The sequence below is a fragment of the Neomonachus schauinslandi genome, chromosome 10, assembly GCF_002201575.2.
Source record: "Neomonachus schauinslandi chromosome 10, ASM220157v2, whole genome shotgun sequence".
NCBI classification, from domain to species: Eukaryota; Metazoa; Chordata; class Mammalia; order Carnivora; family Phocidae; genus Neomonachus; species Neomonachus schauinslandi.
The window spans coordinates 23,204,599-23,230,513 of NC_058412.1; the positions used below are offsets into that span (position 1 = coordinate 23,204,599).

Sequence of the window (25,915 nt, forward strand, 5' to 3'; positions counted from 1 at the left end):
GATAACCTGGCCCTGATACCGTGTCTGCCACTCCACCCTGTGCCCAGCGCAGCCCCGGCTGAGGGGGTTTCTGATCCCCCACTCCGTCTTACAGCTTTTAAGCAAAGAAAACAACCTGCAGGGGCGCCAAGAATAGCGCTGGGTTGTCCTCACGGAGACCACAACCCCTATTTCTATGCTTCCTTCTCTTCTAGCCATTTCTCACTCGAAGGGTAAGTTTGAGTATTTGTTTAATTAACCTTGAATCTTAAATGCCTCCAAAGATCCTTGGTCTGATTGTGGAGAAAAGAAAATACAAAACTGAACTGCGTTTCCTCTTCGGACATGGCTGGCTTCAGAGGAATCTGAATTCACACCCCCTTCGTGTCTGTCTCCGATTTCTGTGTGGCTGGCTCTCACTCTCGAGCATGGATTGCCAAACCACAGAGGTTCCTGAAAGAGCTTTTCCAGTGAGACGTGCGAGCTGGTAGCCCTGGGCCTGGAGGCACCGGCCACAGGGCCTGGGAGGCCTGACTCTGCCCGCACTTCTTCCATCTGCCCACGTCCAGCTGCATTTGAGGAAACCCAGGGAGGTTGGGCTGCCCGTCCCCAAACAGCTGCCTGTCTCCTGTGCCCGGTGACCTCTGCAATTCAAACCCCACATCCGCAGAGACGCCTCCAGGTCCCCAAGCTGTGGCCCGCCCTTCCTCCCTCCCTCGACGTGGGTACCAGTATCCAGAGCTCCCAGCTTCTCAAGCACCAGCAACCGAGACACAGGTGTGTGATGGCGCCCGGCCGAGCCCAAGCTCATGCAGTCCTGGGGGCCTGTCCTGGGGGTCAGTCCTGGGGAAGCGCGGGCTTGCAGCGCCTTACCTGCGGCTCCGGAGTTGCCATTCAGCCCCAGAACCGAGGAGTTATTCTCCAGTCTCTCTGGGTGGAACGTGTCTGTCTTGGCCCCGTAGGCCCTGCCACCACCGCCGGCTGCAATGATCAGGGGCATGGGCACGCCGTCCTTCATCTGCCCGGGAGACCATCAGAGACTGAGAAAGCGAGCGGGGCTCCCACTCTGGGGACCCCCGAGCCATTGCAGTGTTTAAAGTGTCGGAGTGTTTGCTGGGCCGTGGGTGACATCCTGGTGGTCTGGGGGCTCTGACCTCATGTTCCAGCAACCCATCCGCTCTCACCCCCCCAACCCCCCGCCAGCTCCCGTTTCCGTATCCATCGGGGTTCAGTCAGAGAAGCAAAAGCACCAGGAGATCTAAATAAATGCATACCAGGAGGGGGAGATGGATCTTTTCCTGAAGCTGCTCACACTAGTCTCAGAGGACTGGGTGCTGGTGCTTAGAAGCATGTCTCTCTCCTCCCCCTTTCCTCCCTACTCTCCGGGGTCTCTGGCTCTAACCTCCACAACTTCAAGATTAAGCCCTCAGCACCACTGTCCCGGTGGGAGGACCTAGCAGAAGCCTTTGCCTGCTTTTGATCATGTCAGAAAAGCCCACCGTGGGGCAGAGGAGGGCACGGTAGGACCCTCTGGAACTCTGAGGCAGGGACGGCAAGGCCTGCATGGGGCCATCGGGCTGGTACGTTGGCAAGAGAAGAACCTGCCTTTTCTCGGACAGACAGGGACCCTTACATCTGTCTGCGCCTCGCTTTGCTCCTCTTTAGATGGGGCTAAGGACGCCTGAGGTGCTCCATGCCCAGGGCGGTCGTGAGGACCCGGCATGACGGATCCATGAGGCGCGCAAGTCACCGCCCATGGCAAGCTCTGGCAGCTGGCCTTACCTTGAACACGTAGGTGGCTCCACCTCCTCCTCCACCCCCTCCTGCCCACTCATGCACACTTCTGTTCACGCGGATTTCTTCTTCTATCACGTTGTTCTCTCCAATGCAGACTTTCTGGATTAATCGGTTCGTCTGGAGAAACAAAAAGCACCTCCGGTTGGTGCCCAAGATTCTCTACTTCCCAGCAGACAGACCTTCTGTGCTTCATGATAGGCTCTGATGACCTTTCAAATAGCTGACAGTTGAGTTGAAGAGATAGATATAGATATATGACATATGTCTATACATAAATCGATAACTATCTGAGAAAGCGAGCGGGGCTCCCACTCTGGGGACCCCCGAGCCATTGCAGTGTTTAAAGTGTCGGAGTGTTTGCTGGGCCGTGGGGGTGACATCCCGGTGGTCTGGGGGCTCTGACCTCATGTTCCAGCAACCCATCCGCTCTCACCGCACCCCCCCTGCCAGCTCTCATATCCGTTGGGGTCACACACACACACACACAACTGTCACTAGAGCATATTAGAGAAGGACCACAGGATAGCTTAGATAGAAAATGCAGGGAAGTTGGGGCACAACAAGCAACTTTGTTGCTGACTGGTGGTCAAGGAGGACTGCCTGTAGGAGGTGGTGTTTAGTTGGACCTTGAAGCACAGGGAGATTTTAAAACAGAAAATGGGAGAAAGTTAGAGCAACCCAGGGGAAGAGAGTAGCATGAGCCCAGAGAGAAGCAGGTGAGGGGGGAATTTGGGGATTTGGGGAAAAGTACAAGGAGTCTCTTTGGTTCAGAAAAGTCCACTTTAGGACAGAGAGACAGTCCAGGAGGACCTGTTAGGATCCTCTGGACTCTGAAGAGGGGATGACAAAAGCCCTGGGTGGTGAGGTAGGGCTGGAGGGAGTGTAAATGCGAGTGGGTGAGGGAATTCAACTGGACAGTCAGATAATGGCCAGAAGACCTGACTACAAGCAGACTTCATTCTCTAGGCAGTGGTGAGCCACTGAAGGTTTTTTGAGAAGTTGCAGTTTCGAAGTATCATGGGAAGAGAACACAGCAGTGCGAGGCCAGGCTCAGATTTATCCCCAGCCCATCTATGTGAAAATCATTTCTCCATTTTGGACATCTCTTCCCTCCCGTCTAAGGTCTCACTTCTTGCCTCCAGAAATCCCCCAACACGGCCTGAAATGGAGCTCTGTGTCCATCATGGAGAACAGGGTGCGACCCCAGGAATCTGCAGACACCCCTGTGTGCCTGAGAAGGTGCTCGACCTCTCTGACCTGCAGGTGTGGAATGGGCAGGCCGTATGTGCTTAGGAGAGGTGTCTAGGATGGTGTCTCCTGTGTTAGGGACTGAATAAACAGCTGCTGTTCTTTCACATGGTCCCGGCGTGTGCCCAGGCATCTGGGAGTCCCTGGGGATGTGCAGGAAATCCCTGTGACCCAGAATCCAGGAATCCCTGAATAAAGAGGGCAGGGCTTCAGGAAGAACCAGCCCGCTTGTCGGGCATAGCAGCTAAGAAAAACGCTCCAAACATCCACCTGAATTTGGAGGAAAATGGCTTTTCTCTCACTTATTAGAAAAAAGGCCAATAAAACATCACATTTCCATTGACTGCTGCTGTGGAACCAGCCAGCGGACATGCCGATTCATCTTGAGCCACTCCTTATGCTAAAGCACTCAGGGGTACCGGCAATGAGTACTAGAGAAATTTCCAGGTAAATAGCCAAGATGCAATTTGTTTTATGGCATTTTGGATTTAATGATGGAAATAATTTGATATTTCTTGGAGTGGATTTAGTGTGGGTGGGAAGGTTCTGAATTGCTATTGTAGAGAGCTGACATTTCTCCTGTGTGTGTGCAGTGCTGTCCGGGTGGGGGGTGGAGGGGGGGAGGTGCTGGGAGGAAACCCTGCTAACTGCTGCGGGGTGGGCATGAGAAGCCAGGGGCATGCCCGGAGGGCTGAGCCCGGCGGCACGGGACCCAAATGTGAGCTGTCCACCGGGCAGAGTGGAACACAAAATACAGGGTCCCATTTGGCTTCTTGACTGGCTGTGCTGGAGATTTGCTGAGCCATGTTGGGTGAGGCACCTCACTTCCCTGGACCTGCCATCTCCTGTGTAAATCGAGGGGCTGTCCAGTCTGAACCAGTGGTACGAAGAAGGTCCATCCCCTTAGACCCTGCTCTCCTCCTCCTCTCTGTCTAGCTCCAGTGGGGTCTCCACCCTTTGGGGACGCCCTCTTCCTGTGAACAGAATCTGCCGACGGCTGGGATTGCAGGAGTGGGAAGGAGGGAGCAGTCGGGCTGGGGAATGGCTTTTCCTCTAGAGAGAGCCCAGACTCATGCCCATCCCCCCACTGCCCATCTCCATTGGCTACCAGAAGTCTCCACCTGGCTGTCTGCCAGACCTCTCCTAACCGTGCCCCCAAACCTGCTCCTTCCACACCATTCCTAGCTCAGGTGATGGCAGTTCCCTCGTTCCCATGGTTCAAGTGCAATTCTTGGAGTCATCCTTGATCCTTTCTTTGTCTCAGTTCTTCATCTAGTTGGGCAGGAAATCCTTCTTGATTTTGCATTCCAAATATGCCCAGAATTCAGCCACTGTTGCCATCTTCATCCAAGCCACCATCATCTCTTGCCCAGACTAATGCAGTAACCACTGAATTCATTGTGCTGACTCTTCCCTTGGTCCCAAGCAGGCTATGACGGCCAGAGTGAGTCTTACAATATGCAAATCACAGCAGGCTCCCTATCCCACCTTATTCCCACCTTTAGGCTCAAAACCCTCCTATGGCTTAAAAATGTCCTGATGGTGGCCTGATCACCTCATCTCTCACCAACTCTCCCTCTTGCTCCCCTCACTCACCCCAGCCGATTGAGAGTACACCAGGCACTCTCCCACCTCAACGCCTTGGCTTCTGCTTGGCTAGCACCCCCAGATACGTTCCTGGTTCAATCCCTTTCAGGACTCTGCTCGGCTGTCATTCGTTCAATAGGCTTCCGTCGACCACCCCGTCTATAATTGCAACCTGCCCTACACACCTGACTCTTGTTACCCTACTTCCGTTCACTGGAACACTTTCACTTCTGGGTGTTTTGATTGACTGATACTACTAGTCCTTGCTCATCCCTCCTCCCCCAGTGGGAATGTTAGCTCCTTCAGAGCAAAGATCTTTCTTTTGTTCATGGATCTATCTCAAGTTGCTAGAACAGTGACTGGCACATAGAAGGATACTTGATAGATATTTGCTGAATACATTTGAATGAATTGGGGGCTGTCTGGGTGTGCGCTGACCCTCACAGTATTTGCCTTGCGAGTGATGGTAGTTGTGAAATGTAACACTTAGACCAGTGGTTTTGCTCCCCTGGGGACATCTGGCAAGATCTGGACACATTTTTGATCATTAATACTGGGGGATGCTACTGGCATTGGGGGGATAGAAGCCAGGGACGCTGCTAGAGAGCCTACAGTGCCCACAACAAAGACTCATCTGTTCCAAAAGGTCAATAGTGCTGATGTCAAGAAACCCATGCCACCACGTCTGGTGGTCATGCCACCACATGAGGCTTGGGAGAAATTGGAGAAGCAGTAGCTGAGGGGGTTTCCAGCGGCTAGAGCCCATCCCAGGCTCAGGTGAGGCCAGGCACAAAGGAAGAGCAGCTCCAATGTCCCGTTGAACCAGGAGAGCTGCCAAATCCTGCAGTTTAATTCTTAGAGTGCACTCCCTTCTTTAGAGGATCTTCTTTAGGCACCATTTTTCTGCCTAGAGAGGACTGGAGATTGAGGGAGTACCATAAAAGATCTTTCTTTCTCTCTCTCCCAGTGACTCCTGCAGGAGAAGGCCTGAAGCCACAGGGAAGACCCATGACTAACCCCCCGCCCCCCCATCCCTGCTATGCCCGGCCCCACCAGCAGGGGGCTGGAAGAGAATGGGCTTCTTTAGAACTCTCCCTGTGCATTCACAAAGTTCAAGAGCAAGTAGGTTGATTAATAAAATGATAAAGGGCAGCAGCCCCGAGGAACAAGTAGATTACAATTGAATTAAAAAAAAAAAAAGGACTTGGTCCTGTGAAAAGACATAACTGATTACAATCCAATCAAGTAAAAGTCCCTTGCAGAAGTCAATGCAATCTTTCTGCTTAGATGAAAGAATTACATTAGCACTCAATACATTCCTGTGGAAATTACAGCAGTCTGTAATTTAATGACTTAATATATTATACCAGCCTTGAAAGTCCTGATTATAGTTGCTAAATAAAAGTTGGAGTCCAGACATTTCTCACGTGCAAGGTTGCACCTGCTGAGCTTACTCCTGTTGCTTTGTTTTAACCCTGTCGGGGGTGGGGGGTGGGGGTGGGTGCTGTGCTTTCCTCCTTGCTCCCAGCCTGGGGCCCAGCTTTTAGGAGTCCTGAATTTATTTTGTGGGATTGTACTGCTTTCTGGGTAGTCCTGGTTCCCACATCTGTTCCCCAAGGCTACTCTTGAATGAGCTCTTGCAGAAGGGGCACTGGGTCCTGGGCACTAGAACCCAGCTCCCTGCCTTGGCCCCACCCTGGGTGGAAGTTGGCCTTCAGGGGAGGGTGTGGCCTGGCCTCCGGGTGCTGAGTTCTGCCAGGACAGCCCGCACCTCCAGGGACCTGTCTCCCCCAACACAGACAAGAGGCAAACAACTGGGATGCCTGGCGTCTGCACAGCTGCTGCTTTGTTAGTCTTCAAAGTCTGATTCTCCTGGTCATTTTAGACCACCACCGGCTTTCTCAAGTCCTGCTGTTGGAGCACTCCCTGTTTGACAGATGGATATCCCAGTGGGGTCAGAAACCAGAATGACAGGCTGTCTCTGCGGCTGCGGAGGATGGCAGTCTGGCTTGTCCGATGATGGGCTCTCAGCGGGAAAAGGGCATAGAAACCGAGGCCCAAGCGAGTGCGGGGCACAGCACAAGCAGGGGCCAGAGTCCCTACTCTGTGCTGCATTGTGAGCGGCTTTGGAAAAGTCCCTTCCCTTCTGTACTCTCGATTTTCTCACCTGTAATATGTCCTGTTTATAATAATAGGACTAAAGACAATGGTGCCCCAGCAAGAAAGTTTAGGAGACGGGCTTTAGCTTGTAGTCTGCTGAGAAGAACCACCATTTACCCATTCAAGTAGGATCCAGTTCTTTAGTTTTAAGGGTTACTCTTGAAACCCATCCCTCAGCCTTGGTCTCTGTGGGGATGTGAACCCCCAACAGCCATACCACCCCCTTTCTCATACACCCTAATGGGCCCGGAAAGGGAGGGGCATTTGTAGGCAGGACGAGGGATGAGTCCTGCCATCTTCGAATATGAGCTCCCAGAAGGAGGGTATCCAGCGTTGATGCCCTCTGAAGGGCCACCGGGTCCTGGTAAGTGTGAAGCAGAGGTCCCTGCTCTGGGCACTTACGCTGGGGCAGGCATCTTCCCCCTGTTGTCCAACCAGGATATACAGTGTGTCGCCCTTCTCCAGGTTGAAGATGCCCAGCACAGACACGCCATGGGACCGCATCATGGTATTCTTCCCGCCTTTCCCACCAGCAGCTCCGTAGCCCGAGATGCTGCAACAGAAGAGAGCACATGAAGACTGATTCCCTTCCTGCCAACCCCCCAGCTCCTAGTGGGCTCAGTGCACCATTGTGGTCCTGATGGTTCCCCCCCCGCCAGCCTCCCATCAGCCCATGAGGTCAGCAAGGAGGCTTCTTCTCCCCACGGTCAGGAGTCCGGTTTACAGAGGGATAGGGAAATGCCTCATTCCCAGAGCCAGGAAGTAAAGAACTAGTACGGGGTGCAAGAGAGAAAGAGAGGGAGAAGGAGAGAGGGAAGACGGGGAGAGTCTGTTTTAATGGGGGGGGTGTTGGGGTGTTGATTTCCTGAATACCTCTGATGTCCCATTACAGTTTCTCTCCCCGTCTGAGATCAAAGGACTCATGTGACCTTAGACAAATGACCTAACTTTCCTGTTCCACATCTGTAAAATGGGGATAACAAGTGAACCTACATTCTAGCATGTGTGTGTGTGAGATTAAAGGAATTAAGACATGTAGCCATAGAATTGTAGCTGACACATAATAAGTTATTCCATAGTATTATACAATATATATTATTACAATTCTATACTGGTGGAAGTTGCAGTAATTGACTGGGTATACACTTTTCAAGTTTCCTCCCCAGGTCTAGACACAAGGAAGTCCCACATGGAATGACCAAGGTGAGCAGTGTTTCTGAGCTCAGACTGTTTATTCCCATCCCACTAGTAACTCTTTCTAGAGCCATGTGTGTACAGAAAACAACCAGTCATGATGAATAAAAACAGCAGGGGCGGGGAGCACAGGATTATTTCTGTGCCTCTTAGGTTGTTGAGATGGAGTCGCCCAAGGATGGGAGGAGAAGAACTCAACTGGTGAACCTTATCAGGAAAGCAATACGTCTTGAAGATAGCTACACGCCGGCTACAAACGCCTCCCCTGAGACCATCTGCCAGGGAAAGGTCTTGGGAGGTTTTCATGTCTCCGTGCATTCAGATCCAAGGTCCTTTACAAAAAGCATTCAGGGAGATATGTGAGGCGGTTTTGTACATGTGCACACGTGGTGACTTCTAGGAAATGTCCAGTGTTCCAAGCATGCGACGGGGCCTCCTGGGGGCTCTCCTAAGGCAGAGCTAAGCCCGTCTGGGCAGGGAGAAGCCTGGAGGGCTGGCAGATTGCTAACGTGGCAGGTGAAGTACAGAGGTCTCTGTGCAATGCCACGGAGAGTCTGATGTCTGTCACTCTGTTGGTGGCCAGCTCACTGAAGGCTGACACGGCTCAAGGCTGTGTGCATAAGGGGAGACTGGAGGTGGGCTTCAGGCCCTCATGGGGCTTCCAAAGAAACTGGAGAGACAGTTATGTTATGAAAAGAGAAGTCTCACCTTAAGGGTGGCTATATTAGGGAGGCAAAGAGACTCCGGGGTTCTATGACCAGAGCGGACCATTTCCTAGCTGTGTGACCTCTTGGCGTCCCAGCCTCTTCTGCAGTCAAAGAAGAACCGTATCTTCTTCTCTGAACTCACAGGGTAGTGGAGAGGTTCAGCATCAAAAAGAGATCATGGGCGAAAGCCCTGAGAAAGTGACAGATCTCTGCACAAAGCGGCTGCAGATGGTGGCTGGAGCAGGCAAGTGATGTAGCTCTGCCGAGCAGGGTAGGCGCTAGTTCCTGAGCGTCCTACAAGGGGGCAGGCATGAATGCATAGGACATCTCCCCAATAACCGTAAATAGTAGCTGTTAGTAATTCACTTGACAGATGAGGACACTGAGGCTCAGAGGGACTAAGTAACTCATCTGAGGCTACACAGCCGGTCACTGGCAGACCCTGGTCCAAGCCCCCATCCCCTCAAAAAGGCCATTTTCTCTCCGATATGCTGTTGCGAGGCTTATCTGGATACACAGTGAGGGTGGTCGGACACGCTACTGGCCCATCCTCGCTCCTGACTCATTAGAAATGGAGAAGGTGGCCAAGACTATTAAAAGACAGAGGGAAAAGGAAGGCGTATTGGTGACAGGAAAGCAGCTGGATTATTTAGCTCAGAGAAGGGAAGCCTGGGGCAGGGCAGGGGCGGGTGGTGGTGGGGTTCCAAGGATGACCTGTGTAGAATCTAGAGAGAGGGTGTGGTCCCCCCCCAACCTTGGTTCTGCTCATTACTCCGTATTTCCAGGGCTTTGTCAGGAGAAACTCTTTTCAACCTGAAGGTATGGTTTGCTTGGAAAACTGCTGCCTGAGATGGAGACCTTGTCCTGCCCACTTGCGCTATGGCTGAGAGGTAAGCTATACCCTGCTCAGCCCTTTCTGCATCATTTGCATAGTCATTTGCATCAACCTGCCTGCATTATGAATCATTCTGAACTCTTTCACATGATTAAATTTAGCCAAATTATTATATTTTAGAAGTTGTTTCTTCCTGACTCCTTTTTCCTCCCTAGCCCTTCTTTCCTATTTCTCCTGCCAACCCCCCCCCAAATAGGAACCCCAGCCCCCAACCCCATCTAGGTCTAGACCTAGCTCTCGGCAATGAGGTGGGATGCAAAGAGGACTGAGTTCTGAGTCATATACCTGGTGCTCTGCTGGCTGTGTGACTTGGGGCAAGCTGGTTAACCTCCAGGAGCCTCAGCTTCCCCACCGAGGGAAAAAATGAGGACAAGGACCCCTGCCCTCATGAGGAGAAGGAATGGATTTGAAAAGACTGCACACAGATGCCAAGTGCAAGGTAGGACTCTAGGCTGGGTCAGCTCTACAGAGTAGATAGTAGAGCTTGGCCACCAGCTGTCAACAGCCGCATTTTACTTTCCTGTGTGGGTCTCTGCCCCACGTTTCCGACCTGGACTAGGGGCTGGCTTAAAGCCAGGGGAGCAGGCAACTGCTTGCCTGGACTAATTGTAGGAGAAGCAGCGCCTTCCTCATCAGCCTTCTGAGGCCTGGCATTCCTTTGGAAGCTTCTAGTCTCCCATCCAGGTCACTACTTACAATGCTGATCTCTGGAGTGGGCTGTGCCACAGTGAGAAAAACATGGATGGGCTTGAATGCAGACAGAACTGGATCCAAATCCAAGCCGTTACTCAAGCCCCGGGGTGGATGAGGCCCCTCCCTCCCAGGTGCTGACCCCGTACCCCGAGGACCCTGAGAGCAGGTGCCTTCCTAAATTTTGTGCCTGAGGCACCTTGCTTACCTCTCCTGGTCCTGGCCCCACCAGGGTTACTCATTAGCTGTGTGACCTTTGGGCTTGAGCTCCAGTTAGTTTCCCTAGCCACAAAAAAGGAGATGATACTATCTACCTTGAAAAACTGTTGTGATAATTAAATGAGATAATACCTGTAAGGGACCTAATTCAGCCCCTGGAGGGTAGTCAGTGAGCAACAGCGTAGCTACTGTTTGGATGCATCCTGGTGGGTGAGCCTGTCCGTTCCTCTTCCAGGGTGACTTCTGGGAGGGGGAGCGAGTGAGGGAACGAGGCCCCGATTTCTAGAGAACAGGGCAGTAGGTGGAGCGGGGCGTGGCCTGTTGGGTTTCACCCAGGACCCACCTCTGTAGGGAGCCAGTGGGGTCACAGGCAACCTTGGCATGTCTGAAGACCCCCCCAGTCCTATGAATCATGTCACACAAACTCGTGCCAGAATAATAACCTCAGCCTGACTCTCCGAAGCGTCTCCCCCATCCCTTGTAAACAATTTATTTTTGATGGTTGACAAACGACAACAAATTAATATACCTGCCACTCAAGTGGGGAAAATGACTTGCAGTGCTTCCAATTTACTGGAAATTACAAGATACTGTTCTTGACGAGCTGATGCTGTAATTTTTTGTTGTTGTTGTTGTTTGTTTGTTTTTCCTCATCTCAATCCATGCCCCCCAGTCAGAATGGATGTTTATTGGGTTTGCGTTTTATATTATTGACTGTGAGCCATTGTTACCTGATGTAATTGAGTTGTGAATCTTTTTAAAATAAAGAATTAGGGGCGCCTGGGTGGCTCAGTCAGTTAAGCGGCTGCCTTCGGCTCAGGTCATGATCCCAGGGTCCTGGGATCGAGCCCCGCATCCGGCTCCCTGCTCGGCGGGGAGCCTGCTTCTCCCTCTCCCTCTGCCTGCCTCTCTGCCTACTTGTTCTCTCTCTCTCTCTCTATCAAATAAATAAATAAATAAAATGAATTAGCAGCAAATCAAAGTGGCTGCCTGCCCGATCCTGAGTTGCGAGCGTGCTAGTGTGGGGCACGGTGGCCCGTCAGTGTCATTCCTCCACGGGGACACCAGAGGCGGGGCGACGGGAATGAGCCAACCCCACTCGGAGATACGTGAAGCACCTCATTCCTCTCCTGTACTCGACTCTGGGCTCCGCCTCTACTTCCCAGTGGGACCTTGGGTAAGCCCCTTCTCTCCTTTGTATGTTGGTTTTCTCCTCTGCGAAATCAGGGTGTAAGATCTGCCGTGCCCATCCTAGCACTCAGGGTTATTGTGAGGGCACAGGAGACGTGGGAGGGTGTAAGGACTTGGTCCGTGGGAAATTTGTGTTTAGATGTATAGTTGCATTATCTAGCTGGGTCATTTGAGCCATCAGGAGACCCCGCTGGAGGTCAGCTGTTAAGGGCGAGTGGAGGAGGCACATGCTTCTCGCAGCCCCAGTTCTGTTCTGGATTGCTCCGGCGAGCAAGGCTCATGGTTCTCTTTGTCCTCCAACCTTCCTGACCAGCACAGCCCTTCGCGCCTGGAAATCTCAGCTCCAGAAGGGATCTCAGCAACTTCTCTCTACAACCCCTCCCTCTAGGGCCACCGGGGAGAAGGGAAAGCACACTTTCAAGGTCACATGATGTCACTGGCAGAATTTGGACCCAAACACCATTCTGCCTGTAGCCCGTCTATCTTTGCGCAATCTCCCTGCCTCTGACTTTCCCTGCTCTATGCTCCTCGTGGCGATGGCTATCTGCACAATTACTCTGGCAATTGATCATGCCCGTGACTCCCTTCTGCAATTGTCTACAACTTTATTGGCATCATGGACTGTTAATTTAACTTTTCTGCTCTGCAGACAAAAGAAGGTGAGAGGTGTTGCAAAGATGGTGAGAGGCTTTGCAAAGATGGTGAAAGGCTCTGCAAAGATGGTGAGAGGCTCCAGAGTCTCAGTCCTCTCTGCAAGTCCTGCAATGCCTAGTCAGTGACCAGCCCACAGTAGGAGCTGCACGGCTGTGGGTGGATTGGGTTGAATGACGGTGTCATCCAGCCGCACACACCGGTCCCTGGAGCCAGGTGAGGAAATGAGTGTCAGTGATGGAGACCATCAGGAACCGCTGTGGCCCAGGTCAGCCGGCAGGATTTGCTGGCTCCAGCTGGGATCCGGGACCTCGTGTACATTACGTCTCAGGAACAAGTGAACCATGAGAGAACTGCCATCAGGAGCTGTGGGCTGTGCTTGACAAATGTTTTTATAAATGATCTGTGTGTGTGGTGGTGAGGGGGGGAGGACGGAGGGCGAGGAGGGATGCTGAGCCCTAGAGAAGCAGGAAGGCAGGCAGCGGGGAGGAAGGGAGGAAGAGAGAGAGGGGCCGCTGACCATCTACTGAGTGGGCACTGAGTCGCATGGTGTCCCCAGCAGTCTGCCTCCGCTACACGGTGAGGTGGAGCCCCCCACCCGCCCCAGCATCCATGCCCTTTTGGTGCCCCACGTTGGCCAGCACCCCCATGGGCACACTCTAGACATCGGCTCTCCGATCCGTGCTCCAGAAATCTCCGTTCATCAGGTGTCACTCTGGCTGTTGCCCTAATCCTTGCCTGTCCTTCTCAGTCAAGCTCCTTGAGACGGTAGCTGTCACTCACCATCCTGCCTCCTCAGCCCCAAGCACCGGCTGTTGCCTGGGTTCTGCCTCTACCTCCAGTCCTGCAATCATGCGGATCCCACTTCCCAAACACATCTTGGCCCCACCGGGCCCCTCCGTGTGCATCTCCCTGCCCCTGGCTTAGCCCTTTAGGGCTCCACTCCAGCCACCTTTCCATTGCTGTCCCCGCCTCCAGGCTCGCTTCTCCCCAAGCCGGCGCCAGGGGGAGCTAACAGCATTCGGGATGTGAGGCTCCAGCCTCAGGGGCTCCTTCCTCCCCTCTTCTTTGTGGACAACTCTATCACCTTCAAGATTGAACTCAAGCTCTGTCTCCCTGTGGAAGCCATTCATGAACTCAGGCCCTTCCCTGGCCTCTGATAGCAGTGCCTGATGCAAACCTCCCCCGAAGTACTTTCTACATCACTCATAAATGCTTTCTTTCTATGTCCAACACCCCCATCGGCTGGGGCTCCTCCTAGGCAGAGAGTGGACCTTGTGCACCTTTACATACCTAGTGTCAGGCACAGTGTCCTAATATGTGCTGAATGCGCTCCACAGAGATTTGGGAAGCAGGAGCGGAGCAGGTCTGGACACCGGGACATATGTACTTGGAGGGAGTGAGAGCATCAGTTTTGACAGAGGAAGTGGCAAATCTAGGGGAAGGGGAAGCCCAAGGCAGGAAAGAAGGGGGCTGAGGGGGTGATGGGGATTTAGATGTTGTCTCTGAATCTCCCTCCCTCTCAAGCCTGCTGTTTCCTGCCCCCCAGCCTCTTCTTCCTCTCCCTCTTTCTGGGTTTCTTCCTTCGTGGTGGTGGGCAAAGGAGTAGAGAGTGGGAGATGGGGCCCAGGATAACTCACAAGATAAGGGCACACTTTTATCCGTGTGCATCCCTGAGGAAGGCCCAGGCAAGGATGGCCCCACCTTGGCATACAGTAGGCTCTCTTTCCTTCACCTCTCAGTAGTAAAGAAGTCAGCGGGAACAATAATGGTGCCAGGCCTCAGGTCGCAGCCAGACAGCACTAGTGAGCACTGACACTCTTCCAGGAACAGGGGGAGAGCATAAGAAATGCTCCCACCCTTTCTCTCCTTTTTCTCACCTCTTGAGAAAACGTGATGTGTCCCATGTCTTCCTCACTAGATGAGCTGCACTTACTAAACAAGAATTAGTTAATATGGAGAAAATGTCTTCCAGAAAGAGGGCACCTAACTTGTCAACATGGATATTTTGACTTGGGGACGTTTTGATGTGGTCTAAAAAGCAAATCATTAAATGGTCTGTTTCTTTGATACTAAATTATATGATCAATATGCATTACTGTCCAAGCCCTGAGCCTCCTCCAGGGTCAAGGTCAGAAATACCCGTTACAGCCCTTAAAGGGTTAAAAAACCCCAAGGTTTCAAAAACAACAACAAAAACCCAATGTTTTTCAGTTTTAACTCTTCCCTTTTTGATACAGTGCTATCTCAGGCCAGTTTTAAAAAGTCCTATGATTCAAAGTGTCCCCTTTGCCAATCAGGAATGTCGAAGTGTCCTGCTTCAACAGCAAGACGGCTCCTTGTCCATGTTTCCAATGAGTGTTCGCCAGGCAATTCTGGGGGCTCGTCGCAATATTCCAGAGAGAAAGAGAAAAGGTTCCCCGATTTGGGTTGGGGTTCTATCAGGGAAGTGTGGCAATATGTGGTGATTCACGCAGATCAGAAACCCGGCTAGACTTAGACGTGGCTGTGATTAATTATTATTTTTTAAGTACAGTTTGTCTGCCAGGCGAAATCTTTTGAAACATGGGGCCCATGTTGGAAGGAGTTGGTAAAAAGTCCTTGTTTGAAACGGTGAAGTCAGGAAGCACCCTTTGTGGGATCAGTCTGTTCCTGGAAATGCTTCTGGCCACTGCTTGCTGCCTGACGCTCTCACGGCTCCTGCTGATTTCTCTGCCCACGGGCCAGGGAACAGCCTGTGCGCACAGGCCATGTGCGAGGCATTTGTACGTCACATTCACAAGCCACTGGGCAGATGTTAGCATCCCCCAACTCCTGCCTTTTACAGATGGGGAAAGAGAGCCTCAAGGGATTAAATGACCTGCCTGAGTTTGGAAGTGGGTCTGATTCACACTGTCTCAGGGGGAATGCAGCCCAAGAGTAATCCCATACGTGGTGCCTCCTATTTGTGGATCTTTGTGGGAAGGGCAGTAAGGGACTTTCAGTCTGGCTTGGGAGTTGCCCTGGATGGGGATGGGACAGTCGGTCTTGTTGGGCGTTTACTGTTGAGGTCTCTCTGCCCCCCAGCTCCTCTGCTCTCTTCTTCACATTGCTTCTTATACATGGGGATCTGCACGCAGGGCTGGGCCGGCCAGCATCCCTGCAGGTGGTGGGGCCTTCCTTCCCAGGCTTTCATTTCCAGAGGCTTCCTGGAGGTGGGTGGTGCGTGACTACTAGGCCTCCTTCCCTTTCTTGTTCCTCTTGCCCCCTGCACACCTCTCAGAGTCCAGATGTGGGCATTAGTGGAAAGAACACACAGACTTTGAGCCAGAGGGCCCTGGGTTTACTGGTTATGTGGCCTTTGATCTGTTGCTAAGCTGCTGACTCCAGTTTCCCCCTATGGAAACAAGGGAATTTCAATAATCATAGTAATGACATCTGCCTCACTGCTAAAAGGGGGAGAAATACTTGATGAGACCTCAGCAAACATCCATCTCCATCTCTCTGGGATGGGGGCTGACCCAGGGAACCTCAGCCAGGCAGGGAGCGGAGACCTGGCCTGCTCAGTGTGGCAGGTCCAGGGGTGGCTGGGTGTCTTTGACCATTTCCTGGGGATGTGTGGGACCTAGAGCAGCTAATCTGATTGCAGCCAAACCTTGTTACTGCATTCCTGCCCAGAATGTCATTTAAAAAGCACTTAGGGCTCTCCCCGAAATGCATTTACACTGAGGTCCCAGGGGTGGGGCTGCACAGAAAACCGGGCAACTTGAGACACTCCTTTCCTTCCCAGGGGGGCTGAGGATGTGCTGGGGGTTGGGGGCTGAGGAAGGGGAAAGAGAGCTCATGTCCCACTGCGTTCAGCATCTGGGGGCATTTGCACCAATAATATCATGATTATGCCGCTTCCTGTTTAAGCCTGCCATTTGCTGTGGAAGGAGGCTCAGACTCAGAAGTCTGGGGTTGGAGGTGGTATCTGGCCTGCCTGTGGTGAGGCTCCGGACTCTCTGGGCCTCAGTTTCCTCATGTGTCAAATGAAGACTGCAGCGCTGGCCTACGTCCCCAGAGCTCTGGGAGGACTGACTACACGCAAGGGTTCAACCTAATTTAGTCATTCTCAGGGGTTGTATTACATCACCTGGGAACCTGTTGGAAATTCATATTCTCATTGAATGAATGAATGAATACAACCAGCACGATGAATACCACTTACGTCTCCCTTCCCAACCTGATCCAATAAATGTCAGTATTTTGTCATATTTGCTTCATTCATATAAAAATGTTTAGCCTAAAATTTTTCTTAATATTCATATTCTTGGACCCCTCTCCAGACCTACAAAATCAGACGCTCTGTGAGGGGGGCCAGTAACCTGCATTAACCCAGCCGTCCAGTCTTTCCATGGTTGAGAACCACTGGTCTGAGCCTTGTTGTCAAGCTTCACTTATTAGCTAAGTGGCCCATTGGGGTCAGGCCTCCCTCCAGCCTGGCCTTGTTTTGGTGGAATACTGTGCAACTGGGGTTGGGTGTGGGACAAGAGTTTGAGAACAGCTGCTTTACTTGTGAACAGTGAAGGCCTAGGGAAGAGGACTCAAGGGTAAGGGCATCATCTTTCATGTGCATCGAACGTTTGTTTCCCCAACATTTTACATGCGCTGATTTGTGTGAACAGCATGACGTAGTATTCAAAGAATCCACTATAATTATAATTATTAGTAATAAAGAATATTCTGAAGCTAGCTCATGCATGTATATCATCTCCACATAGAGTCTGGGCTCCTTAAGGACAAGGGACACATCTTTGTTGCCATATCCCATTATCCCAAATCTCCCCATCTCCAGCCCCTATACCAGAGTCTGTGGCCTCTGAGCCTAGGGTATGCCCAGGCACCCAGAGGGCATGCACCCACAGGCAGCACCCCATCATTTTCAGAAGGGGAGATCTGCCCCTTGGCCTCCCCCTCCCCCATACGCACCTGTAGGTGTCGGTGGCTGGCACCTTCCAGGTCTGGATGCCTTTCAGGGGGCCCTCGCTCCCCACCACCACGCTCAGGTTGGTATTCCGGTAGGCATTGTTACACTGCGCCTGTGTGGGGCCATGGGGCCCACTGGCCCCGCACGTGGTGAACAGCCAATGAACTGTGACACAAGAGGAAAGACAATCACTCACTTGGCCTGGCCCTCCCTCCTCCATAGGCTTCCCCGGGCTGCCTCCGAGCTGTCAACTCCACGGCCCCAAACCCATGTTCCAAGATGGCACCAGGGCCAGGGCAAGAAACACCGATCAGCCATTCAAACTGGAAACGTCTGTTGAGGATCTACCCTGTGCCAGGTCCTGGTCAGATATGAGGGGAGAGACACAGATGGTGCTGACTATTCTGGCCTTAAGAAGCTTACAGGCTCCTAAAGGAGTCCAAAAGGGATGTGACTCTACAACACAGGATGATAAGGAAAAAAAACCCTCCGAGGGTCTGGTGAACACGGCACTATGAGAGTTACCAGGAAGGAGAGAAGACCCCTGTCAGGTAAGACAGGCATGGGCAGTGGCTGGACCCTCTCCTCGTTTCTCACCAAGTCTGGCACAGTGCTGGGCAAACAACAGGTGCTCAATCTATGCTACTGTGACTGCATTGAACCTGCTCCCAAAGGTTGGACATATGCGTATAAGATCCTCTTAGCTTGGAGAAGCTCAAAAGAGTAAACCGGACATAGAGTCAGCTCCAAGACCCTCTGCCCCCGTTGACCCAGGGACCCAGGATAGTGGTGGGAGCAGGAAACCTTGCACACCTGGCTAGTGGCTTTTTCTATCTGTCAGGACCTCAACAAGGCTCAGCCTCCTTATTTACAACCAACTCAGGTTCATCAACACAGTGAAGGTGGCTTTCAGGCTCTCTATGCAAGAGAAAGTATAAAAAAATGGGGAAACATGTCACATTTGTCTCTGGTGCAGGCTCTTCTTTTCTAAGTCCCTCACCCAGAGCACCCAATGTCCTTACGTGGCCTTCTGGGGGTGGCTCAGGATCATTTAGCACACCCCATCCCTCCACTGCCACTGGGCCATTTCCTTTGAAATTTTCTATCTTTGAGCTAGGCTGGATCTTGAGGAATTGTCAGATTTCATGTTGGCCAGAATTCTAACATTTTTACAACCTATAACAACTTCTTAAAAATGTGTTCTTTTTTTTTTTAAATGTTTTTATTGTTATGTTAATCCCCATACATTACATCATTAGTTTTAGATGTATTGTTCCATAAAATGTGTTCTTGATAAGTTACTTTTACTTAAAATATAAAAATCTCATGATAAGATTGAAGAAATTATTTCCCTCTAATGTGATTAAGTCAAATTCTACCTATAGAAAATTGTGGAAAAATTAATTTGGTATACATAGTTTTGCTCACTAAAACGTTAAAGTGAAAAATTTCTGAAGACTTTCAACTAATTTAATGATGTGGAAATGAAAGCTTAATTTGGGTTGCTAATTACAAGCAATCAGATTGAGATTGCACTGGGTAGTTTTGATAATCTGAAAACTTGGCCAGTGTGGTGGGCTTTTGTGATACTGCCCTGACCCCAAGGTCAGAGACCAAAGTTCGAGCTGAGATTCCAATGTATACAGCTACTCAACACTGTGTGTTCAACGCTTTTCTCCGCTGGCTTCACTTTTTTGAAATGAAGATGTTGATTTCTACTTGGTTTCTGAAGGTCGTTTCAAGGGCAAGAAGGTGATGAATCCATTCATGTTTGGTGTGAATGGTTGATTGTTAATTTTATGATCTTTCTGTATTCTAAAGGAGGTAACCTGTTATTTCAAAGAGCTAACTCTTCTAATACTGGGGGCATTTTAGCAGAGCTCTCTTGGCCAGTTGCCTTTTTATCCTCTCCAGCACCCAAATCCTAAGTGTGGGCTATGCCCAAGTGATGAATAGAAAAGGACATGGATTTAGGGGCAGCCTTATCAATTATTGGTTGTGGGACCTTGATAGAGCTCCTTGGTCTGTAAAAGGGGCTGGATTGGCATGAGGATTAAAGGAAGTATGGGATATGAAAGGTCTTTGTAAAATCCAAAACTCTAAAAATATGAGTTGTGTCCATGATTCCTGCTTACCCCCAGGGCAGGTGCTGTTCTTGACAATGGGAAATGTGACCAGGGGAGTTTCTGTGAATATAGATCCTCCACCAGCAGCACCTAGGGATTTAAACTCAGTGAGCTGGGGATGAGAATGGGGACAGAGAAAAAAAGATAATCCTGGAAAGGGAGCTGAAAAATCCACTTGCTCCATATGATCTCCAGCTCTTTGAAGGCTATTCTCAGATCCAATGTGTGCCTAAAGCAAGCAGCCTGGGTTTGGGGGCAGCCTTTTCAATCTGGGGCAGAGCCATGACAATCCATGCAGTTAATTCAATCCTGGAAATGAAAGGATATATATATGTATTTTTTTTTTCTTTCTTTTTTCCTCAAGACTGTGCTGTGGAAGAGAGCTAAAGGTATGGGTATGGCACCCTACCTAAGCATCTCCCCTTCCGTGGGACCCACTTCTAACTTCAGTCTCGGTTAACATTGCTCTAAATGTTCTGAGACATTCCCAGAGATGCTGGGATTCTACTTCTTGACCAGGTAGGGTATTTGGTGAGGTAGGAAGAGAAGCCCTTTGGATCCAGATGGACTAACTTTTCCTACCCTGGATTTTGCTCCTGACCAGCTATGATACCTGGGGTAAATCATATACCTCTCTGAGCCTCAGTTTCTTAATCTGAACAAACCAAGATTGGACTTAGTGAGACTACTGAATAATGACTTAAGCAAAGTGTGTAGAAGAACGTATGACATTAGAGACGCAGGATGAATACAGTTTAAAATTGCGTAACTTCCTGTTCAATTTCTAACTGTGGGAAGCAGAGACACCCAATCTCAAGACTTATGTTCCCCATTCCATAAGAGAGGGGACATTAGGGCTGTTTCTCAATAAAGGGATCAGTATTTTCCCAACTCAGTGGACATATATTAGTCTCAGGTGATTTCTATACACAAAATTTTGTTTTTATTTTCAGTGATTTCTGATGGAAAGGTCCAGAGAGAAAATTCTTTCTAGAGTGGATTCCATGGGAACTGGATTGCCATCCCAGGTCAGATCACGATTTATACAGCTAGAATTCTCTTGCTTTCAGCAGCTTTCCAGGCATGGTGGTCCTCCCTGCTCCCTCAGATGGCCCTGACCCTCATAAATCTGTTTGGAGTTGCTTGGAATCAATTTATGTTTCCCACCAGCTTTACCTCTTTGGGGAATGGGGTTTCTGAGTTCACTGCCCATTGTCCAAGGGCTGTCCTGCTTCTTATGTATGTGGGCCTGTCTTGCTTGAGCTTCATCCTGTTGGTTCTCTTTGCTCATTCTGTCTGGAATCTGACATCATAGAATGTCACAGCAAGATGGGACCTTGGAGATCACTGAATTCAGTGGTCCCCAAAACACCTGAGGACCTTTAAAAGTATGAATTTCAGAGCCCTGGAGATTCTGATTAGTAGATACTAGGTTGGACGATGATTGGGGGAGGATAATACTTGCATTTTGTAAAAACTTTCTCAGGAGAATCAACCAGATTTGTGAACTAAGTCCATCTACTTCATTGTCGATATGGAGAAAGAACATTCTAGAGAAGGGAGGAGACTTTTCTAAGTAAATTAGCTTTAGAGAAGGAACTAGAAATTGGGGGTTCTTCCATCTATGTCCAAAGATCCTTTGGTGGTGATCAAGCCCTTCCCAGCTTCCCGTCCTGAAGATTTCTAGCCTTTTCAGATCGTTCCTACATGAATCCCTGATCCTGTGTCCTTCCTAGGACTTTAATGCTAGAATCTGTTTTTCAAGATAAGGTTACCGGAACTGTGGGTTTGTATAAGGGGACAGGGACAATTGCTATTCTGCTTTATTTCTGGTGTCCCTCTAGAGTGCCTAACACAGTGTTGGCCCCCCTCAGCTGAGTACTGGGTTAAGGCTTATTGGGAGCAGCCATAATAATTTCCAGATCCTTGCTTGAGAGGTGAGTTCATGGATGTAATTGGAAACTACTGCTGCTCTGAGCCTGGTGGTATTAACTGCCACGGGCCCAGGAAAGCCCGAGAGGAGGCATCTGGAATGGGACCATGGGAGCAGGAAGGGTCTGGCAGAACATCAGGCAAGATATCCAGGCATGAGATCCGTTCTAAGCTAAGGCTGATTGATAGAGTGAGAACCATGAGGGGGTAGGCAAACACTAGGTTGATTTTCGGAAGTGTCTCTGGGGGTGGAAAGTATTGGATACAACCTTATAGATCAAAGCAGGCAGGTCCAGAACCTGAGAAGCAGGAGGATTAGTGACAGTAGTCCCAGGGGGCAGGAGAAGTCAAGGTGATCCCAGGGTAGAAGCCATTTGTTTCCTGACTTGTTTTATGCTTCCTTCTGTGTGTTGGGCGGGAAGGGTTGAACCTCAGACACCCGAGAAGTAAACTCCTCCCATGAAGGGGGCAAAAGCCTCTCAATATAGAATGTGCATATAATATGAGTCAGGCACTGTGATGTTATGTATGCATTAAATTTAAAAATCAGGAAATTCAAGTTCAGAGAAGCCAAGTGACTGGCCTGTTGTATGTAGAGTGAATAATCAGTCAAGCCAAGAATTCAGCATAGACCTTCTGAGTTCCAGTTCAAGACTTGAAGAGGTGCTAGGCTCACCAGGAAATCCTCATGGAACTTGTCTGAGAGTCTGGGTTTTCTTTTTTTTTTTTCCCTTTAAATCCATAAGCCTTGGGCTCATGTAAAGCCAGGACAGACCATACCAAGATTGCTCAGGCCCAGAGAGTAGGCAGGCCACAATGAGGGGACAGGTGAGAGTCTGGTCAGGATAGCATGGTGGGTGGACTCTCAGCCCCAGAACTGTGGCCCTATAGTATTGTAGCATAGCAGAGTGCAAGCTTTAGGGGGTCATGGGCATAAGCCAGGGAAAGCAGGTGCTCAGCATCAGGACTCTGGTCCCCAGAGAGGCCATGGGGAGCCAGAGGTATCAAAAGGAAAATCCAGTAACTGGAATGTTTACGAGGCCAGGAAGCAGAGATGTCAGAGAGAGGGACTGGGTCATGAAACAATAAGGCAAAAGCTTGGTTTTTGGCGAGAAGATCAAGGTCACAGACTAGTAGTGCGGTGGGCTTGAGGCTGAGCTGCCAATCTGAGAGTACAAGGGTCCTCGTATTCCCCTAGAGGAGAGTCTACATTGGTCCCTGAGGCTCTGTGGAGCTATGGGAGGATCAAATGCCCCCCAAGGAGGAGCCTGGATTGGGGGTAGGGGAAGGAGGAAGCCTGGTTCTTTCCTCTAGGAAAAAAATAAAAACCAACCAAAATAAGACCAAAACTATTGTATTAAAACTCATTTAGGAAAGAAAAAAAAAAAAGAACTGCTTTATCTTGTTCTACTTATACCACACAAATACTGCTTGGTTATAGACAGCTGAGTAAGGAAATACCCATTAAACACTGGGTTTCATTTTAAGTATATTGCAGTACCCTCCAAGAAGAAACAAATCAATTAGTAATACACCACACATTGCTAAAAAAATAGGCTAGACGGTGATTGTGCTAGTTTTATTACTGTTGCTAAGCCATCTCATCTGCTCAATTGAATGCAAAGAAATAAAGCGTGATACCAAGGAAAGTAAGTTTTCAACTATTGCTATTAATCACAATAATAAGGATCTGCCTCCTGTTGAAGGCCTATGTGGCTGTACCACAGAAAAGCACTCAATGGAGCTGATGGATTTTTTGGTACCATTTTGATTCTGATCCATGGAATTGAATTCTATCTGTATCTGTTGACTGAGCTGAACTTCATGGGAGCTGTGGCATATTGAGCCATTTCAGCAGCCATTGTAGATACCATTAAATAAAGTCATGACCCAAATCCAAGTAAATACAATCACTCACCATCCATAAATGTATATGACACCATTCTTTATTATAAATTGAAAAAAGTAACCCTTTTTTTGGGTACATGATGAAAATTAATAAATTGTTCTCCTTATTAGGGAAAAATAAAAATAATACACATATTGTAGCCATAGTGAGGTTAAATAAAACCTTTCTGTCATCTGTCTCAAATCTTTAAATAATGGAGCAGTGTCCCCTTCTTGTGATCAGTGATTATTGTTTTTGTTTTTTTTTTTTGAATGTTAGCAGTTGTTGAAACTTAATGCTTAGCTCCATTTATTTATTGGGAGTTGCAAAACAATGATATTCAAGTGATATCTTTTTCGCTTATTTATTAGTTGGAATATATAAGGAGATGCTTCTTTTCATCTACTATTTGGTTACCAATTGGTACAGTTCATACAGGAAAGGCAGGATAAATGCTCAATTCTTTCATCTTATTTATAGTTTCAAGATGATGGACTCATTTTCTATCATCCTCTGAAGTTGACCAATTAGTTGTTTATATATCATTATTAATCTATGAATTTAAATATATTTTTGAGTTTTAATTAATCGTAACTATTATCCTTTAGAAGTTCACATTGTCACATTTTTGCTCAGTGGTAGCTTCCTAAGTTATTTTGCTTCCTTGCTATCTGGTATGATGAAATGTTCCTTCCCTAGACCTGGACTCAGCCATCTTCTCAAAAGCTTTGATTTCTTTTAGTGAAAAAACATCCTGTAAGTACAAAATCTAGGTGCCATAGATACTTACTGTTACTGGGCTGGTGATTGTTTCTAGGCTTCTTTAGAGGACAGAGCTAAGATACATGTATGTGTATCAGTATAAACATACTGTACATATGAAGTAGATACATATGTATATGACAAAATACCTCATGAGCTCACAATGATACTTTCAGGTCAAATTCAGGACTACAAGGTTTTAAATTTAATCTCTTCTATATTACATCTGCATCTCTTTTTTCCACACTGAGAATCTTGGTTCTCAAGAACACAGGTGATAATAGGTTTAGAATATTCTATGATTACTCAGTTACTTTATTTATCCTTCATAATACACAAAATAGTATCAGAACTACAACACTGCTACTTTACCATCATTGATATAAAAACTGAGATCAGGGGACCCTGGGTGGCTCAACTGGCTAAGCGTCCGACTCTTAATTTCGGCTCAGGTCAGGATCTCGGGGTTGTGAGATCAAGCCCCTCGCTGGGCTCCGCTCTGGGCATGGAGCCTGCTTAAGATTCTCTCTCTCCCTCTGCCTCTGCCCCGCTCCCCTGATCCTGCTTGCATTCTCTCTCTCTAAAAAATAAAATAAAATAAAATAAAAAAATAAAAACTGAGATGAGTTAAAAATTTTTTTGGTGTATGTGCTCTCCTTTCTCCTATAATTTCCCAAAGTTGTACTGTAGCTACAGTGTTTGGGCATATCACCATTACATACAATACTTTCCTCTTTAACCTTTAGTTAGTCTCATTTCTGTAAGTGCTATATGTTTAATGCTCCTATCAGTCATGCCGAAATATCTCTAGTCATTTTGGTTGTCTGAGCTTATTTTCAAGTAGATTCCTTAGGAAGGGCTCATGGGAATAATATTCTTTGAGTTCTTGGATATTGATAATATTTTTTTCCCTTGCGTGTATTAAATATATTACTCCATTTTTTTTTTCTGGTATAAAGTAGTACTATCAAAAACTCTGAAGATAATCTAAATTTCATTCTCTAATAAATCACTTGCTGTCTTTGGTTAGGTGCCCAAAGTCTTTTTCTTCTTTTTCTTTAATTTCCAGCAATTTTACTAGAATACCCTTTGGTATTGCTCACCGGGGTTAGTATTCTCAGCAACACAGTGTGCTCTTTTAATAATTAGATTCAATAAGAAAAATTTCCTTGACTTACAGCTTTAAGCACTTGTTTTGTTCCCTTTCTCCGATTTTTCTTCTTCAGGCACTCTTGTTATCTGCATGTTGGATCTTCTCTGCTTATCTTGATGGATGCCATCTTTTTTATTTAAAAAAATTTTTCTCTTTTCACCTTCTATTTCTTGTAAGGCATTAACTGTTGTGTGTATTTGCTCTTGTATGCCTTCTAATTTAGTTTTTATTTTTGAAATTATTTTTTCCTTTTGTCTCAAATTCTTTTCTGAATTTTACCATTTCGTTTTTGATCTTTTGTAACACTGGCTTTTGTTATTTTTTCACTGTTTTAGTGTCAGCTCATTTGGAAATAGGTTACAATTTTGATCTCTTTTGTAGATGTGTCTTTCTGGTATGCTTTCACTTGTGTGTGGGGCTGTTGTTTTGTCTTCTACTCTCTTTTAAAGTTCTTATTGTAATGTGGATAGGATTTGGTCTTGATACCTATGCATTTTTATTTTTTATTTTTAAAAATTAATTAATTATTTTTATTATGATGTATTAGTCACCATACAGTCATACCTATGCATTTTTACATGAAATTAATTTTCTAGGACTTTTAGAGTTCAGGAGCTTTTCTAACTTCACAGAGCTCCTTTTCTTCATACAGTGTTGAAAAATATGGTGATTTTCTTTCAAACATTTCTGGCTCTCTTTCTTTCCTTCATATTTATCTGGATATCTATCTAACTATCTATCTATCTATCTATCTATCTATCTATCTATCTATCTATCTATCTATCTAT

General features: G+C 48.3%; 1 protein-coding gene across 1 annotated transcript in view; it reads right to left on the reverse strand.

Annotated features, from left to right (window-relative positions):
* The window catches only part of ALK (ALK receptor tyrosine kinase), a 697,757-nt gene that overhangs the window by 35,904 nt on the left and 635,938 nt on the right, over positions 1-25,915 (reverse strand). Inside the window, exons 12-15 of the mRNA XM_044918826.1 lie at positions 17,269-17,431; positions 7,174-7,324; positions 1,762-1,893; positions 853-997 (exon numbers count right to left, since the gene is read on the reverse strand). Coding sequence (XP_044774761.1) covers positions 853-997; positions 1,762-1,893; positions 7,174-7,324; positions 17,269-17,431 — 591 coding nt within the window. The remainder of the gene's footprint in view (positions 1-852; positions 998-1,761; positions 1,894-7,173; positions 7,325-17,268; positions 17,432-25,915) is intronic.